The following is a 20,690-nucleotide window of genomic DNA, read 5'->3' on the forward strand; positions in this document are numbered from 1 at the left end:
AACCATGCTTAATGAAATTTAAGCATGGTAATGGTAATGATCTTCAATTACCATTTTATTACACATACAGAGGCTATGGCTAAAATTTTCAGTTGATAAAGTCAGGCATAGGTAGAGTTTCAATATTCATAATTCCTATAATATCAAAAGTCATTAAGTGTTTGAAACTCCAAATTCTCCTACAAAAACAATGTTGTCGGTGATTGTTAATTTCTCTAGGTCAGTGCACAAACGTCTGCTGAACCCACAACACAGATGAATTATAGCAGCGGTCCCCAACCTTTTTGGCACCAGGGACCGGTTTCATGGAAGACAATTTTTCCATGGATGGGGGATGGGGGGCGGTGCTGGTGTTTCAGGCGGTTAATGCAGGCGAGGGCAAGCGGCAGATGAAGCTTCGCTTGCCCGACCCTTGCTCACCTCCTGCTGTGCAGCCCGGTGGCTAACAGGCTGAGGACCGGTACCGGTCCGCGGCCCAGGGGTTGGGGACCCCGGAATTATAGTACTAAAACTCCTGACTACATCATTTATAAGTATTCTTATTGGAAAATATCTTCTAACTTAGAATGCAAAAACTACTCATCTACCTCCATCTTTCTATTCCTCTCAACTCCATCCACCAGCTGAGCAATAAGAATAAACTGTTTCCCACATATCCCCCCTCATCCCAGATGTGCTCCAGATTCTCTTGTCCAGCCGGTGCAGAAGCTGGGGTGTGGGAGGAAGTAAGATGGCAATGGGTCTGAAAGAAGACGTTGGGAATAAGCTGAAAACTGCCTCCAAAGGTGCATTTTGCCTCCCGTCCTCAGTAAGGGCCCAGACTTCCGTCAATAAATATCTAAGGTCTAACAACCATTTTCAGAGGAAACTGGGAGTTATTAAAGGTACGTACAAGTGCTGAGCAGAGGAAAGAGGGATCACATTGCCTTTAGAAAAGGGGGATTTTTATTCCATACCTAGAAAAGGGGAAGGGATATTTCTGGAACTGGTAGGTATGCTGGGCCTTGCTTATACTCATTTTCAGGCAAAACTTCAGAGTCCTAATTTTCCGTCTTCTTATAAATCCCATTACTCCTTATTTACAAAAACCTCATTGCTTTTTAGACAGCATATCTAAATTCAATAGCCAAATTGGTTTCTAGAACTTATTAGAAACATACATAACAGATTGTGAAAACACAACTTAACTTTTACACCCAATTCTAACATTTTACAAACCTTCTAATATTCAAAACTTTTCAGAAATGCAAGCATCTTAATAGAATCAGAAAATAACCATATCTCATTTTTTGCTATTTAGACATTTAAGATTTTATATTAAAGTAATAATCTTACCTGAAGCATAAAAGTCAGGATCAAAGTATGCCATAAGCAGAAAATTGAACACAACCAGCAGAAAGCCAGAAAAGGTTATCAGATTTGGAGCCAGCCAAGTAGGAAATACCTATTTTTTTCAAAATAATTACAAAATAATTACAAAATAATTAAAGTAGAGAAATCTCTCTGTCCACTACATACCACAACATGCAAATTTGTCAAAACAAAAACTATAAATTTGAAAGACCATATATACAGGAATTATATATATCAAATTATAAACCATAATCAGTTAATAGAAATCTATTTTCTATATTTTAAATAATTCTATAATCAACAAACTTTTATAATCATAACATTATATTTATTTTAGAAAAATTTAAGAAGCATTTTATAAATATGATAGATCTAGAGTATAAGCTTATACTTCAACGATGAGATAAAGCAAAAGGTATGTGACTAAAGGAAAGGAGGATGGGAGAGACAGGTTCTCTAAACGTCTTATTGAACTGGCAGTTGGTCTGTAATACTCCATAAAATAGTTTAAAATATTTAAAACTTACTAAAACCTAAGTACATGCTTATTAATCATCATACCTTTACTACAGTGTTCCAAAATGGATGCATGATATACAGAGAGAGCGGATTGGTATCCACAGCACTGTACTGTTAAGAAATGAAAAAAAATATTCAGAGTTAATCCTTGCATACCAGCGAGTATTTAGAACAATATTTCTCAAATGAAAATAATAGTACAGGGACTTCCCTGGTGGTGCAGTGGTTAAGAATCCTCCTGCCAATGCAGGCAACATGGGTTCGATCCCTGGTCCAGGAAGATCCCACGTGCCGCGGAGCAACTAAGCCCGTGCGCCACAACTACTGAGCCTACGTTCTAGAACCCGTGCACCCCAACTACTGAAGCCTGCACACCTAGAGTCTGTGCTCCACAACAAGAGCCACCGCAGTGAGAAGCAGCGCACCGCGACAAAGAGTAGCCCCCGCTCACCGCAACTAGAGAAAGCCCACGTGGAGCAACGAAGACCCAACACAGCCAAAAATATATAATTTTTTTTTAAAAAGAAAATAATAGTAAAAAAAAATCTAGAGAATATATCTAGTTATACAATGTCCTCTTCTAAATAACAGAACTGGAGAAGCAATATGAATGGGGCAAAGATGGCCAAGCACAGCCAGACAACTTTTTACTCAAATCAACTTTTATAATATTACAATGTTGCAGCAGAAAATTTTATATTGCTTTCAAGTGCTCACCTATTTGCAGGATAATGAGCACACTGTGTGCATTCACACACTGACTTTCTCAACCTCCTTCATCCCTCTCAACTAATGGGAATCTAGCTGTTTTACCCTTGACACCATTACTAATGCACTTATTAAACAGGAAGTGCTTAGAGCAGTACCTAGCCCACAGTTAGTGTTATATAAGCATTAGGTACCATTACTGTGTTTTGAGCACCAAAGGAATGACAGATCCCTTTACAGCTGGAAAATGGATTGCTTAAATAAGCAAAGGAAGAAAACAACAGGTTAGGGTGTTCAAAATGTATTCCCCAATTGTTGAGCTATTTAGTAAAACTTCAAAGAAAATTTTAACAAAATATCTGTATGTAATTATGTAATACTTTAAGAGTCATGTTGATGACTTATTCATCAGAGACACAAACACACACACAAACACACACACACTGGAGTGCCTGGCACGTAGGAAGCATCCACTAGGGGTGGGGAAGAAGGGATACAAAATGGGTAAGGGACAACTTAATTCTCACCCTCAGGGAGTGGGAATATTACCTAATTCAACAAACTGTCATTTAAAAGACGTCACACTAGTCAAATGCCTGAAAAAAGTTTCAACTGTGCTTTATATTTGTTTAGCATGAATATATTGGGGTGGCCAAAAAGTTCATTCGGGTTTTTCCGTTAAGGCCAACCCAAAAAATTAGTAAGTATCTGAGCAACTGATTTTTTTTTTTTTTTTTTTTGCGGTACGCAGGCCTCTCACTGTTGTGGCCTCTCCCGTTGCGGAGCACAGGCTCCGGACGCACAGGCTCAGCGGCCATGGCTCACGGGCCCAGCCGCTCCGCGGTATGTGGGATCTTCCCGGACCGGGGCACGAACCCGTGTCCCCTGCATCGGCAGGCAGACTCTCAACCACTGCGCCACCAGGGAAGCCCGAGCAACCGATTTTTTTAAAAATCATAATTAAAGATCAATATTTCTTCCTGAATGTTTTATGGATATGCAAGAAATATTTCTCATCAGTGTTTCAAGATTTAAAAGTGTGATGGAGCAAAAAAGTAAATAAATAGAAATAATTTAAAATACTGCTAGCAAAGAGAGTTAGCTAGTAAGTCACATGTTTACTCAACAGAATCCATGGCTGAGCGCCTCCATTTCTCCAACTCATTGTGATGAAATGCGATATCCTGGACAAAATATCTGAGACAGACAGTGGGAAGAAAATGGTGAAGGAGAACACTGGCCAGAGTGAGAAGCTCTGCAGCTGCATCCAGACTCTCAGCTGGAGCCTACTTAAATGAGTATTACTGTTCTCGCTAAAATCAACTTCTACGTGCATGGTTCTCTACAGCCAGCAAAGCTTTTCCGCATAACAGATACCATGACACCTGAACCTCTGTAGAATGAAGGAGTCCCCAACTGATAGGACTGCCTGAATTTAAGTTTTCAGACCTGAGGACATGCAACCAATATGAACCCTGAAAAGCTGCCAATGACAAGCCAGGAGGGCCATGGCCTCCTCCATTTCATCAAAGTCCGAACCCAGACCCACATGACGTAGCCAGCAGGTCAGATAAACTGGAAAACCACACATTTCAAGTCCACCATCTACTGCAAAGTACAAAAGTTGTAAGAAGTCCAAATCAGAAGAAAACAATTTAAGACATCACACGAATAGTTAATACGATGTACAAAGTACAATGCTCTTAATTCAAATGTTTGCTGAATGATTCTCATTCAGCAGCTTTCCATAATTTGAATTTAGATCTAAAAGAAGGTCATTTACTCATGGTATTTTTATTTGAAAAGCTCCTCTTTTAAATTCTGAAGATTTTTCTCTTTTTTAAATCTCTTTATTTCCACTATTATAACATTTCACCTTTTTTTTTTTTTTTTTTTTTTTTTGGCTGTGTTGGGTCTTCCTTGCCGCACGCGGGCTTTCTCTAGCTGCGGCAAGCTGGGGCTACTCTTCGTTGTGGTGCACAGGCTTCTCATTGCGGTGGCTTCTCTTGTTGCAAAGTACAGGCTCTAGGCGCGTGGGCTTCAGTAGTTGTGGCTCGCAGGCTCTAAAGCACAGGCTTAGTAGTTGTGGTGCATGGGCTTAGTTGCTCCACGGCATGTGGGATCTTCCTGGACCAGGGATCGAACCCATGTCTCCTGCATTGGCAGGCGGATTCTTAACCCCTGCGCCACCAGGGAAGTCCCCAAATTCTGAAGTTTTAACTCTAAATTTCTATTTCAGGAGACCAGTAGAAGTATGAAAAGATTATAGTACTCAATACAAAAAGGTCAGTTTGCCTAACTGCATTTTTTACACTTAATAATAGTAGCAGATAAGCTCAAGTATAACAAGGAAATCTAATATGAGATTACAAAAGGTAGCAAACAGTAAACCTAAAGAGCACTCTGTGCTCTAGCCTTACACACTTGAGTATTTTTCAAGGTCACGTATCACTTGGTATAAACAAAGAAACTTGAAACTGTCTTGTGAATCAATAGGAGGAAAGAAGAATGAGTCACACCTTCCACATGCCTGAAAAAATAAGTAAAATGTAACCTTTTAAAGGAGCTAGGGCCTCCCTGGTGGCGCAGTGGTTGAGAGTCCGCCTGCCGATGCAGGGGATACGGGTTCGTGCCCCGGTCTGGGAGGATCCCATATACCGCGGAGCGGCTGGGCCCGTGAGCCATGGCTGCTGAGCCTGTGCATCCGGAGCCTGTGCTCCGCAACGGGAGAGGCCACAACAGTGAGAGGCCCGCGTACCACAAAAAAAAAAAAAAAAAAAAAAAAAAAGGAGCTAAACTAGATTGAGTTAATGCCTGTTAAATATATTATTTTCTATTGGAATGATGTTTTGGTATATACCAGAATATCTGAACAAGGTAATAATCCCCTGTTTAAGGCCTGCAGGACTTGCTTGATCTACAATCTGTTGGGCCAGACTAATCCAGTGCCCTGGAGAAAGGCTTGAGAACCACAACCTGAGTTTGAGAATCATTCCAAGGCAAAATCTCAGAACCACAAGAGTTCAGGAGATATCTAGTTCTCACGTGCCTACCCCTCACCTATGTGAATAGGTAAAACAGTCATCTGGTCTCTTTATTTTTTTCTTTAATTTATTTTATTTATTTATTTTTGGCTGCGTTGGGTCTTCGTTGCTATGTGCGGGGCTTTCTCTAGTTGCGGCGAGTGGGGGCTACTCTTCATTGTGGTGCGCAGGCTTCTCACTGCGGTGGCTTCTCTTGTTGCGGAGCATGGGCTCTAGGCGTGTGGGCTCAGTAGTTGTGGCACACGGGCTTCAGTAGTTGTGGCTCGCGGGCTCTAGAGCGCAGGCCAGAAGTTGTGGCACACGGGCTTAGTTGCTCTGCGGAATGTGGGATCTTCCCAGACCAGGGCTCGAACCCGTGTCGCCTGCATTGGCAGGCGGATTCTTAACCACTGCGCCACCAGGGAAGTCCCTGGCCTCTTTATTTTTTTTTTTAATTTTTGGCTGCGCTGCGCGGCATGTGGATCTTAGTTCCCCAACCAGGGATCAAACCAGCGTGCCCTGCAGTGGAAGCGTGGAGTCCCAACCAATGGACCGCCAGGGAAGTCCCTGGCCTCTTTTTAAATGCCTCTGGTTACCAAAAAACTCATTACTTCTAGAAATAGCCCAATCCAATGTTAAAACAACTTTTCTAATGCTAACAAAATCCTCCCCTCGTCCCATATTTCCTATCAGGTTTTCAATTTCCCTAACAAAGCTAAGCAGACAAGGGTCCAATTTTTTTCCAAACAATAATGCTTCAAACATTTGAAGATGGCTCTCCCTGTCACATCTAAATCTTCTCTTCACCTGGTTAAAAAATCTCATGTTCCTTTTGCTGTTACTCTCTTGCCAAAGTTTCACTCTCTTCATCATCTAGGTCTAATTCTCTAGACCACAGGTTGGAAAGCTTTTTCTGGAAAATGCCAGAGAGCAAATATTTTAGGCTTTGCAGGCCAAATGGTCTCTGTAACAATACCCAAAACTGCCACTGAAGCAGAAAGAAGTCGCAGAAAATAAGAAAACAAAGAGGCACGCTGTGTTCCAATAAAACTTTATTCACAAAACAGGTGTCCAGGGGCTTCAGTCTGACCACCAGTGCTCCAGACAATCCATTTTGTTGTTAAACCAAAGTAAAAGTGTGATCCAGGGTAAAAGGAACATTTCAAGTGGTGCATGAGCACAAAGGAGAACATGACTATAAGGTCTTCTTCCTCAACAACTTATTTCTCTAACAGATGCTCAACACAGTATTAATTTCCTGAGGCAACAAAGTCATACTGCAGATTTACACACACCTTCACAGCCACCTTATCCCCTCAGGCCTTTCTCATACAGACTGCAAAGCCACCTTTCTCTGCATTAATATGAAGCTGACTGTTGGAAACTAAGTGTAAGACCCTACATTTACCATTTTAACATTTCATCTTGCTAGAGTCCACTCATCTTTCTATCTCCTCCGATCTCCTCAGGGTCAGACTCAGTTATCCAAGGTACCAGCTATGCCCCCCAAACTCTCAGCATGGAAAGCTGTCATGCTAGCAATGCCTCCACATAAGTCTCTGTAAAAATGCTGATCAAGGTAGAACTTCTAAACATTCCCCTCAAGATTGCTATTAATACATTTAGTCATTTTTATTTGGGTACAGAATTCCATACTGTCACCTATGGCAATTAGTCTATGTCACCCACGAGAAAAGATCTTCATAAAGTCTTAGTGAAATCCAGAATTATCTTAGATAATATTCTGTCAAATATTAGAAAGTTTCAAGACTTTTTTTTTTTTAACTTCAGTACAAGTCAGGAAATAAAGCAGAGTTCATTCTTCATTCATTCATTCAGTAAAGTCAACAAATATTTGTGACTGAGTGCCTACGATTGTGCCAGGCACTGTGCTAGGCCACCAGAAAGAGAATGGTGAACAAGACCAAAAAGTTTCCTACGTTCACCAAGTCCAGTCTAGGGTGAGATGGATGCTAAACAAGAAAACAAGTCATAATCACAAGATGTGATCAATACTGTGAAGGCAATAAACAAGGTGTTGTACCAGAGGACCAGGGGGCTGGGAATGTGCCTAGTCAGGGTGCTCAGAGAAAGCTTTTCAGGGGAGGGGACACTTAAGCTGAGTCCCAGAAGATGAGAAGACAGGTAAAGCATGTACGAGACAGAACAGTGGGTCAAACAAGGGAGACACCACAGAGAACGTGCTGCTGGAGATTCCATTTATATGACGTTCAAAACCAGACAAAATTAATTTATGGCAAAAAGAGGTCATAATAGCAGTCTGCTGAGAGGGACTAAATAGGGGCCCTCCGAGGTGCTGAAAATAATTCTTTATCATGGTGGTGGTTACATACATATACAAAATTCATCAAATTGTGCACTTAAGATCTGTGCATTTGTATATAATTTATACCTTAAAAAGGAGAAAGAAAGAATATATGTGTGGCAGTGTGCGTGTGTGTGTGTGTGTGTGTGTGTGTGTGGTTTATAGGTGTTGGGAGGGGGGCGTGCATGCCAAGATGCCCTCTAAGCAGAGAACAAAATGTGGAAGGACCACAGAGTGGAGGGAGGCCAATGGAGCTACAGCGTAGTGAGTGAGCAAGGAAGAGTGGGATGAAATGACACTGGAGACACGGGCAGATACCACCCAAAGGTCCACAGTGAGTTTTATTTTACCATAAGCCCAGTGCATATCCTGATTCATATTATTAAAGGATCCCACTGTTTACAGTGTAGAAAATGGACTGGAGCGGGGCAAAAGTGCAAAATAGTGATGAGACTGTTACAGTATACCAGGCAAGAGACGATTACGGGTTAGGCCAGGGGCAGTACGATGACTCTAAATTACTTCCAAAATATGCTATAAAGTGCCCATTTTTGAGAAGGGCATTAGAAATGTGCCTCCTCTTAATTTAAGAAGGAAATTGGCTCTAACAAAAGGAAAACTATGGAAGCACTTCCCTGGACCTGAAAGTATTTCCCTTATACATGTACTTTAAATCCCTTCTATATACTGATAAGAAAACTGACTGAACTGCCACACCCCTGCACTAAATACAGAGTTTTGGAAACTTATTAATTAGACTGAGGTCAGTATCCCGTCTAGTACTAATACAGATGGTAATACTCTAACACCTATCAACAGATGCAGGTTTCCCTTGCTTTGTCTTCTAATCAATATAAGGAGGATAAGTCTCCAACTATCAAATGATTTTTAATTCAAAGCCTGTCTTTACCCATTTGAAATATAAACTTTACACTTATAAAACATATTTTAGTTAACCACGGAAATCCATAAAGTATGGATTGAGTACAAGCTAATAATAGTTTATAAACAGCACTTAGTGTTAATCATTTCAGATGTAAGCAAACTCAAAATGATGTTTCTGACTTTTTTAAATGATTCCCCAAATTCTTGAGTTCCAAATCATCCATGTTTTTAGGAATAAAAGGCAGGATAGTCACAAAGAACCAATTTTAGTTCACAACTGGGTTCACTGTATGAAGTTATTTATTGCTCAGACCAACTTTCCAGACATAATGAAAGAAACACATTATCAACCTTTCTTAAGAACTCAGGAGAGAGAAAGGAAATGTCAACTCTCTTCTCTCCCGCTGCACAGTGAAGCTCAGTGTCTGGTGTGGTATTGGTATGGTATGGAGGTCAGTCCCTTGCTGACAGGTCTCATGACTCAACCATGTTTAGGTGTAAGTCTTTACAGGGGCAGGATCCATTGTGGCCAACACGTGCTCTACCACTCCAGGAGCAGAGTTCTTTAGCAACGGCATTCCACGTCTCTGGGCCAGTCACTTAAGCAAAAACCATAAAGCAAAAGATCCCAATTATTAAAAATTGTTATTCATGCAACAAATATCAAGGCAGTCAAAAGAGCTACCTTCACATACAAACGTGGGACTCACTGAGCACTGGTATTTAAAGAAGCAGTTAAGAGAACGGAGAAAGCTTCCCAACCTGATCCTTTCTGCATCTGGCACGTGGTAGGAGTTCAGTAAACATATCTGACTGTTTGCACATATGAATGAATAAATGCATGAACTACTCTGCATGTTTACTTAAATGGCAGTATAGAGTGACTCCAGCAGTGATGAGAGGAACTCTTTTCCCCCGGGAACGAGTCTACAGCAACTTTTCACTTCACAAGGGGAAGTTGCTCTTACTCTCCCCTTATTAATAACACCATGTCTACATTTGTATGTTTTATAGTTTCCAAAGTACAATTACATTTGTTCTCTTATTTGATATTGTAAAATAGATAAGGTAGATTATTCCTCCCTATTTTACAGATGAAGAAACTATAAAATTCAGGGATTAACAGCTAATAAACAGGAAGGTCTAAACTGTAAATCCTTTATGAATCATCTTGGAACATTTCTGTGAAATGGATCACTTTGCTTTAATCCAGACTACCCCCTCCTGGCTCAAATACAATCATAAGCTACCTAGATCCAATATACTGAAATTGTTATTAACATAGTATCCTCCAATACACATTTTTCTGTCTTCCAATTTGTGGCGGACACATCCTAAGGTAATCCCCAGTGAGTCAAGCCCTTGTATAATCAATCCCCTCCTACTGATGGTTCAGTCATTCCCCTGAGGGTGGAACCTGTAACTTGCTTCTAAGGAACAGAATATAGTGAAGGTGATCGATGTCACTGCCTTGACTGAGAGAACATTACATGGCAAAGGTGATGAGATGTCCCTTCCACGATATAGTTCATTACCTAAGGCTCCATCTTAACAGTCTGGAGAAGAGTCTCCCATTGACCTTGAAGAAGCAAACAGCAACGTTATGAACTGCCTATGGTGAAGGCCATGTGGCCAGAAAAGTGGGCAACTACTAGGAGCCGAGCGCCTCAGCCCTGCAACTGGAAAGAACTGAATTCTGCCAACAACCACACGAGCCTGGATGAGGACCCCAAACTCCAGATGGGAGCACAGCCCAGGTGACACCTTCACTGCAGGCTGGCGAGACCTCAAGCAGAGGAGCCAGGTAACTGGTGCCCTGACGCACAGAAACTGTGAGACAATAAATGTGTGTTGTTTTATGCACCAAGTCTGTGGTAATTTGTTATCCAGCGACAGAAAACTAATATCCAATACTGAAAGCACTGCAGCATTCTCTTTTCTAGTAAGAGATAACTTGAGGCGCCTATCCACAAAATCAAGACTACCTGATACTTGAGGGCTAATATATGAACATTACGGTAATATAGCTTCTTACTCCTTTACATTCGTTTCTTGGTTTTATTAACTGCTCTTCAATATAATGGAATATTTCTCTGATGAGGTGCTTCTCAAAATGTAGTTGCCAAACTGAGTGCAAATTCTTGGGCCCTACCCTAAATATACAGAATCAGACAGCCTGGGGGTAGGGCCCAGCAATCTGTCTTTTAACAAACGCCCCAGTTGATTCTGAGGCACCCTCAAGTCTGAGGGCCACTGCTCTGGTGAAAACAAATGTGAATGACACTCCTGCAAATTCCTCAGCTGAAGGAAAAGCCACACGATCAGCTTAGTGGTCAACACCTAAACCTCCTGATGGCAACTTCAAATACGGCACTGTGAGCAAGAGACAAGGTATAATAAAATTCAGCAGGTACTCACTAAATGCAAGGCACTGTGCTAGTAATAATCTACCAAGAAAGAAAAACACCAAATCGAACTGAAAATGAAAAAAGGGGGGGGGCATTACATTAACCCTAAGACAGAAATTTAAAGTTTCTTAAAGTACTTTTTAATCAATACAAGACTTTATGAACTACACCCACAGAGAACATGACTCAGTGGACAAGGAGATCCCACTTCCGTGAATACTGTCATTTATATCTGCTAACGAGTCAGAGGAGAGAAGGTGGTGAGAGACGACTGGAGAAGAGCTAGAGCAGTAAGACAAGAACAAGCATGTCCTGAGGACAGACGTTTGCTTGCTAGGCTTAAACAACATATAATAAACTAACGAGAGATGAGAGGATAAGACAAAAGGAGGGGTCATTTAGTGAAGGCACTTGAAATCCTTGCTGAGGAATCTCGACATCAAACACATGATAAATATGTGGGAGGTACTGCAGATTCATAAATAGGGAAGTGGTATTTGAAAAAACTTACTTACTCTCCCTTTGCTGAAACATCCTTTCTCTTGGTATAACCTCCCCGGATGTGAGTATGTGTGTATATGTTATATGACAGTTAATGTTCACAAGCAGAGAAGCACTAATGTCAAGTTTTATTTTTTATTTACTTAACACTAACACATCACTAAGTGCCAGGCACTTTACAAATATTAACTCATTCAATTTGACAATGATCCTATGAGGCAGGTACTACCCCATTTCACAGATGAGGAAACCTGGTTAGAGAGACTAAGTTATGCTCAAGATCGCAAAGCTAGGATGTGGCTTCTATTTAACTCAGTATCAGTCCCAAAGCTAATTAGTTAATCAAAAGCCATTTACCGCAATTAGAGCTAATAGTGAATGAAATGTTCTTAATAGTCAACTAAATATAAGACTAGCAAATACAAGCCCACTTGTCCCTACAAATAATTTAAAACTGGGGGAAGAGAAAACAAAGTCAGTTCTTCCTTTTTCACTGTACATTTTCCCCATCTGTAGACATTAGACACAAACCCAATTAAGCACATCACTGAAAGTCCTTATTCTAATGCTTATATCTTTTGCACAAAACACCCAGTAACTACAAAGCAGAGTTTATACGTCATTCTTAGAATTGAAAGGCAACATAGCATGAAGAACGTGGACGCTGGACACAGAATGCCTGGGTTCAAATCTCAGCTGTGGGACCTTGAGCAAGTTACTTAAACACTGTGTCTCAGTAAAATGGGGAAAATAATAGTACCTCTACCTCACAAAGCCCTTGTGAATATTAAATGAGACAATATATGTAAAGCACTTAAGGAAAGCCTGGCATATAGTAAATGCTACATAAATGTTTGCCATCATTATCATGATCACTATTGGGTATTTACAGTGACATTTCTCTTGCCATTGCAACTTCCCCTCATTGAGCTCATCAGGCTCAGCCTGGTCCCTCACACACCTTCCACTTCCTTGTGCCTCTAATTTAGCATGGTCCTCCCAGGCTCTGTGCCTTGGTTCCCATCAGACTCTGATTGAAACATCTTTCCCCTCTCTCCCTTATGTGCCGGGCAAATTCTTATTCAGCAGAGAAGTTCTTGACATTTAAGCATTACAGCAGTTACAAAAGCAAGCCATCAGCAGTGAACTGATATTTCAGAAAGCAGTTTAAGAACCAATTCGTTTCTTCCAAATAGTACCTAGAAATGGAGTAACCTTCTACCTAACAACCTCTCTCTCTCTCTCACTCTGCAGAAGTTTCCCATCCATTTTTCTCTCACTCCTTCTGAAAGATTCCTCTGTCTGCCAACTGCAAAATTAATTCTATGAGACATTTGTAAATCTATATCTAAGACGACTAAAATACTTTTCAAGCCTTACTAATGTACTTACAAGTGAGAGAGGCCAGTTTCCCACATCTACTTAAGGAGACCAAGGCACAACTAAAGATAAGTTATGCTTGAGTTAACTGTAACATATCTAGCTAATGCCATAATCAACACATTATATCGTAGTCGGCCTGCAGTCATAACAAGTGAAAATCAAAAGATCAGGAATTTCTCATGTTTCCCCTGTGACTCTGGAGGAAAAGTGTTCTAGTCTTTGAAATCATTACAGAAACAGTCCTCTAATGGGGGACATTTCATCCACAAATGATATTTCTCTAGAACATGAAATTTTCTTTGTTTTAATTCCAAGTCCAAAAACCACACCTTCCAAGAGAAGTCTACCCCATGGTCCTGTCCAAGAGAAGTGCCCTGTACAAAAGATTACTGTTATTCTGCCAGATTCAGCATCATTCATCATTTAAATTATAATTTTTCTTCTGTTCTGTAAGGACCAATCTCGTATGAGTTAGGTTGCTGATGAGATATTAATAAAATACCTCCTCACTGAAATATCAAGAGGATTAATTCTTAGACTCAACAAATGCTGGGTGCCATTATTACCAAAGAGTTAATGCTTCACAAAACCCCTACCTCAGTGACTGCTGCCTCTATCCACCCAATCATCCTCCTAGAACCTGACTCATCCCAGACTCCACCGCATCTTTTACCTTCACCCCTTCCAGCTAGTCAGTTACTGCATTCTGTCAATTTAAAATCTTAAATCAAGGATCACAATCAAATGTACATAGGGATCAGGCAGGTAAACTGAACAAAGCAGACATGCGTGGAGCACAGGGACTGGTAGGGAAATGGCACACTAGAGAGCAAATACTTTTTTTTTTTTAACATCTTTATTGGAGTATAATTGCTTTACAATGGTGTGTTAGCTTCTGCTTTATAACAAAGTGAATCAGTTATACATATACATATGTTCCCATATCTCTTCCCTCTTGCGTCTCCCTCCCTCCCACCCTCCCTATCCCACCCCTCTAGGTGGTCACAAACCACTGAGCTGATCTCCCTGTGCTATGCGACTGTTTCCCACTAGCTATCTATTTCACGTTTGGTAGTGTATATATGTCCATGCTACTCTCTCACTTTGTCACAGCTTACCCTTCCCCCTCCCCATATCCTCAAGTCCATTCTCTAGTAGGTCTGTGTCTTTATTCCCCTAGGTTCTTACCCCTAGGTTCTTCATGACCTTTTTTTTTTTCCCTTAGATTCTATATATATGTGTTAGCATACGGTATTTGTTTTTCTCTTTCTGACTTACCTCACTCTGTATGACAGACTCTAGGTCCATCCACCTCACTACAAATAACTCAATTTCGTTTCTTTTATGGCTGAGTAATATTCCATTGTATATATGTGCCACATCTTCTTTACCCATTCATCTGTTGGTGGACACTTAGGTTGCTTCCATGTCCTGGCTATTGTAAATAGAGCTGCAACGAACATTTTGGTACATGATTCTTTTTTTTTTTTTTTTTTTTTTTTGCGGTACGCGGGCCTCTCACTGTCGTGGCCTCTCCCGTTGCGGAGCATGGGCTCCGGACGCGCAGGCTCAGCGGCCATGGCTCATGGGCCCAGCCGCTCCGCGGCATGTGGGATCTTCCCGGACTGGGGCATGAGCCCGTGTCCCCTGCATCGGCAGGCTGACTCTCAACCACTGCGCCACCTGGGAAGCCCTACATGACTCTTTTTAAATTATGGTTTTCTCAGGGTATATGCCCAGTAGTGGGATTGCTGGGTCGTATGGTAGTTCTATCTGTAGTTTTTAAAGGAATCTCCATACTGTTCTCCATAGTGGCTGTATCACAAATACTCTTTTTGAAGAGGGCAAGCACTATTCAGCTTCAGGAGATTCTTGTCAGGAAGAAGTTCAGGGCCTATGTTATCCATTATTTTAGTTTTTCAAGAGAATCCAGAAATCTGGGCTTTTATGGGGAAGATACTAATTTTTGAAACAAAGTAGGTGTGAGCCAAATTAAATATATCTGCTGGCCAAATTCAGTGGGCAGGTTAACCAGTTTTGACTTCCTTTAGATTCCCATCTCCCCTTCTATCCCCACTGCTTTGATTCAAGCCTTCCTCATTTCTGACCCAGTTTTATCTGGGAGGATCCTAAAAGATCTCCAGATCACCCCTACCTCCCCTGCTCTCCATTCATTTTCTAGTTGCCAGGGTGAGCTTCCTAAAATTAAAATCTGATCCTGTTTAAAATTTGTAAGTGGCTCCCCAAATCTATAGCATTACCATGTACCTAAGAACTACCTGAGGTATGTGTCTAACATGAATATCACAGCGACCTACCCGATCTGAACCTCCCAAAATGGACCTAGAAATTGGCTAAACACTTTCCCCAGGTGATTCTAATGCCAATAGTCCTTGGACCACAGAAACAATGATCTACAGGGTAAAATCCAGAAATCCTTTACATCAAATCATCCCCCTCTGAGGGGGCCCCGCCTCCCTCTCCAGTCTCTTCTCTTGACACTCCACCACTAAGCCCCAACACCGAACATTTTATCGTTCCCAGAAAATACTCTCAGGCCTCAATCTCTGTGCACTCACCCCACTGCTCTCCAGTTCTGGGATGCCTTTTCTCCCCTCTTCACCTGGTAAGAACTGAGGCCTACTCAGCTTCATCCTCTAGACTGAGCTCTGCCTTCCCCTCCATCCCCTCTCTGAAGCCTTTCTCAGCTTTAACCCTTACTCCCTGGAGCTGCTTCCTTCTCTCCCACAGCACCCAACACTTACCTAACTGTACTTCTTAACTATTTATATCTGTTTAGTTCCTTGCCCATATGCCACCAAACTGAGTTCCTTGAAGTCAGGAATTCTAGCTTAGCTTAATTTTGCAGCCCCAGTGCCATGTCTGACCCAGAGCAGGCCCTCAATAAATGCTTACTGAATAAACAAAATCAAACTGCATGAACCAGTAAGGGTGCAGGCCAGATTCCAGTTCTTTAGCATTATCATCAAGATATATGCAGCCTCTCCTTCCCACCTAAATTCACAATTATCACAATTCCTGTAATCAGGCTATTGTTGACAGTCAAGTTAACTAACTACCATAATAGCAGAAACCAATTCATCATAAAATTATATTCTTGAACCCAAACAAGATATTGCACAGAACACTTCCTCTCTGAAGCAAAATGATATGATACAATTTGAAACTAGCTGCTACACTATCAATTAAAACCAAGCCTTCCTTAGGTCAGATTAGGTATACCACAATAGAAGTTTCACCCTTAGATAAGTGGGAAAATCCCTCAACTAAAGATAGGATAAGAAGAGAGAAGGAATGATAAGCCTCATGAGAGTGAAATCCCTCAACATAACTGTCTGCAGGTACATTAATAAGCAACAGAGAACAATGGTGGTTAAACTTTCGACATCTTCACATTCAAAATACAAAAGTATCCTTCCAATTTCCAGGAGATGCACAGCTCCATTTTACCATACTTCCAAAATGGTTTTTATTCTTTTACACTTGCATTCCTTCAACAAATATTTGTCAAATGCCTACTCTGTTCATGTGCCAGACCTTGGTCACATTGAACAAGAGAGCTGTAGGATGTGCCCTCCCAGAGCTCATATCCTAACAGAGAGGGCACTCAACTAATTATTCAACTGTTTGGTAAGGCTGGGGTAACACAATGAAGAACACAAGTGTTTAGAGAGCATATAACACAGAATCCATCCCATGCTTTCTTCTATACTCAAAATCAACTGTCTTAACAGTTTCTTACTACAGAAACCTAATTACTACGCTATGTGTGCGCTCCTTTCAGGAGTTATTCTGAATAATCGCCAGGTTTCCAACTGTAGCTCCTCAGATGTACCTCTAGGGAAGATAAAGAAATTAAACTGGTTCAAAAGTAATTTTTCCACCAGCTGCTTTTATAGTACCAATTTTTCTCTACAGCTCTTTGTTTTAATATACAGGGTCACATCAGGGAATAAAAATCTCTTTTGAGTGTTTTGGGTCTTTACCCATTTATGGGATGATCTTCCTCAAAAGCTGTTTTAATGCGATAAGCATTTACAAAGCACTCACTGTCGAAGCCCACATAATGGGAATGGGTGATCTTCAGGAAGAAAAGGTCTCTAGGTGCAATTCATGTTCCAGTTAAACTGACCACACAGACTTTTTTCCTTTGGACCTTTGGATTCATATTTTTTTTAATATGAACACAGTACTGAGTAAAGAACCTTCTACTAGAAGAAGTTTAGGTTATAAATTTGTGCCACACACCCCAACCCCCAGATTTTTAAAGGAAGCCTCATTATAACTAAAATAACATCAATAAACTACGTTTTAGTGAACACTGGATGATGGTTAAATTGACCTTTGTTTTCCAAGATGATAGGAAATCTGCTGTCAGACACAGGAAGTGAGTCAGATCACGGAAGAGGGAAAAATAGGAACGGAAAAATCACACTAAAATTTTCTGTAAATTAGGACACCTATCTAGTCGGAGATATAAATCTAGGAAAGACAGCTTATATATAAAAAAAGAAGAAGATTCCCTATTACAGACACTGCTGCAAATCAAACAGCTAGTCTATTGGCACCTACCAGAAAGCCAGATCCTAGTAAGGAAGAAAAAGTTTTGTATGTCAATATTTACAGTGCAGAAGAGGTAACAGAAAGGTGGTAGAGCTTAAGGGAAAACAAGAGGTATCTAGGTTAATAACCTTCTTTAGTGAAAGCTCTGCATTGGGTTAAATTTCGACTTAAAATTTTCAGACAAGTCAGCACCTCAGTTCAAAATGGTATGGCACAATATTGCTTGAAAGCAGAGAAATGTACTATGTGACCTTTTAAGGTCCCTTACAGTTATTCCAATTCCAGTTTGACAAGATCCACTATGACTCTTCTCAGTTATTCATTCATTCCACAAATGTTTACTGCATGCCTATGCACAGAAGCACTGTGCTCAGGTCATGGTGATCCATAAGACAAGTCTAACCACTTGGGTACCGCGCTCTAATGGGGAGACACCTAAAGAACTAATTCCATCAAGGAGCAGAGGGTACTGTGAGAGCACACTTAAGGGGAATGAGATACTTAGGGAATGCTTCTTTGAGGAATATTTAAGATGTGAAGATGAACATAAACGGGGAGCTACATTCCTGGCAGACATAACAACATTACTTGAAGATGTGAAAAAAAGGGGACGAGGGAGACGGCTGCTAATGTTGGGAGAGGTAGACAGTGAGTGGCATGACATGAAGCTGATGACACAGACAAGGGCCAGGTCATTCAGAGCCATGCAGATCATGTTCTGGATTTTTGGACTTCATTCCAAGAGCAAAGGGAAGACAATGGAGGATTTTAAGCAAAGGAGTGATGTGACCAGATGCACATTTTTTTAAAAGATCACTACGAAGCATAGAGAAAGAACTGGAAGGGCAAAAGTGGATGTGCGTAAGCAACCATATCAAGTAGTATTGGATTATAACCCAAAGTATAAAATAATTATCCATGAATTCATACTGATATAAATAAATCATTGAATAAATATACATTGGGAAGAAAAGATAAATCTTCCATGCAGAAATCCAAATAAATTATGTCAACGCTCTGCCCTCAAGGAGGTGGAGCGTAACTCTCCACTCCTTAAGTGAGGGATGCGCATACTGACTTCCTTTCAAAAAGAAATGTGACAAACACTACCTCAGCAAGGTGATCAAAGTCAACATCAACAGTGATAAGTCATGCCGATGACATGATGACATGTACTCTTCTCACCATGAGAAAGGCACTTCAACCCTGTGGTCTTCCTCCCAAAACCCCATGACCCTTGTCTAATCATGAGAAAAACATCAGACAAATCCCAATTGAGGGACATTCTACACAATACCTGACCAGAACTCCTCAAAACTGTCAAGGTTATCAAAAACAAGAAAAGTCTGAGAAATTGTCCTAGCCAAGAGGAGCCTTGAGACGTGATGAGTAAATGTGATGTGGTATTCTGGATGAGATCCCAGAACAGAAAAAGAACATCAGGTGAAAACTAAGGAGACCTGAATAAAGTATGCGCATACGTTAATAATAATGTGGAAATATCGGTTCATTAATTGTGACAAATGTACCATAAGATGTTAATAACAGGAAAAACCGGGTGTGGAGTATAGGGGAACTCTCTATGTACGATCTTCACAATTTTTCTGTAAATCTATTCTAAAATATTCTAGAACCATTCTAAAATGAAAAGATTAAAGTATATGTGGGGAGAGTGGTGATGGAACCATCTTTCTACTTTAGGCTAAAAATGACAGAACATACAGGACCTGGTGATTCACCGGCTGGTGGGTGGGGTAGTGAAAGCGACACAGGTAGCAAGGACGAAAGGTTACTGCTCAGATGTGGGGCTTGGGCGACTGACTGGACGGACAGTGGAGTCATTCACTGATAAGGGAGTCTTGGAGGAGAACCGTACGTTAAGGAAAGTGAACAACCAGCATTTACTGGAGGCCCATTATGTACTAGGCGCTTCTCCAATTCTCATAATCCTTCTGCACCGTAGAGACTATTATTTGGCCCAAAGCCAAATACAGAAATTAGATTCTGCTATCAGGTTCGGTATCAGGTTTATATGTACTCCAAAGCCCGCGCTCTTTCCACTACACAGTTCCAGTTCCTGCCTGTGCACACGTACTTCACTGGCCGCCCAGGCGCCTCTTTGCTGGGAGTGGAAGCGAGCGCATCAGCAGTTTGGCCCCAGCAGTCACTCTCCCTCCCCGGGCCTCATCTGCCAAATGATTCTCTCCATCTCCGAAGTTGAACGCAAGAGAGCCGAGTAGAAACTTCTTCATTAAAATGAAGACAATTAAGACATCACAGAAGGGAACTGCATCACCTCTCAAGGGACTAAAAATAATAATAATAATGAAGTAAAGAAGCGAAAGGAATTCTCTCGCTCCACTCTCGTCGACCGGTCTCCTAAGGAAAAGGCAATCCCCCGGGAGGGTACCGAGTCGGAGCGGCGGGCCTAGGATGCTCCCACGCTCCCCGACCCCAAAGCCCCAGCACTCGGCAGGACCCACGGAGAAACTCCCGCCAGCCTGCCCGGAGCCACGCGGCACAAGGTGACACGGACCGCGCCGGCTCCTTAGGCGCCTAGGAGAGGCCGGGACCAGCAGGGAGAGTGGCGTCCGCGGGGCCCGCGCTACCTTGTATTTATCAAAGCCGGCCAGCTGCTCCGGGCTCACGTATTCGTAACCAGCCATGACGACGCGAACACTAGCGCCCACTCGGCAGCGACGCTCCACGACGAGATGGGGAAACACGAGCACCACACCGGCTGGGCAAGACTGGGAAGACCTAGGCTGGCAAAGGAGCTGGAAAAACCGTGCTCCGCCCACCGCGCACGCGTAACCACCCCAGCCACTTCCGCTGCCACCCAGAGCGCAAGCGCAGCTTCCACTTCTGCCCGCCCACCGAGGGGGTGTAGCTAGAAGGCTCACGCGGTTCCCCCTTCGCGCCGTCGCAGTCCAATCAGCGTAGATCGGGAGCCACTAAGTTCCGCCTTCTAGGATTCCTCGTCGCTTTATTAGCTAGCGT

General features: G+C 41.8%; 1 protein-coding gene across 1 annotated transcript in view; it reads right to left on the reverse strand.

Annotated features, from left to right (window-relative positions):
* SELENOI (selenoprotein I) overlaps window positions 1-20,356 on the reverse strand; it is a gene marked incomplete at both ends in the record, with an annotated part of 38,530 nt that extends 18,174 nt beyond the window's left edge. The window contains 3 exons of the mRNA XM_079721362.1: window positions 1,336-1,444; window positions 1,915-1,983; window positions 20,300-20,356. Of these exons, the coding sequence (XP_079577488.1) occupies window positions 1,336-1,444; window positions 1,915-1,983; window positions 20,300-20,356 (235 nt within the window). The remainder of the gene's footprint in view (window positions 1-1,335; window positions 1,445-1,914; window positions 1,984-20,299) is intronic.
* Window positions 20,357-20,690: the final 334 nt, after the last annotated feature.

This window comes from Hyperoodon ampullatus (genome assembly GCF_949752795.1).
Source record: "Hyperoodon ampullatus genome assembly, chromosome: 15".
In the NCBI taxonomy this organism is placed as follows: domain Eukaryota; kingdom Metazoa; phylum Chordata; class Mammalia; order Artiodactyla; family Ziphiidae; genus Hyperoodon; species Hyperoodon ampullatus.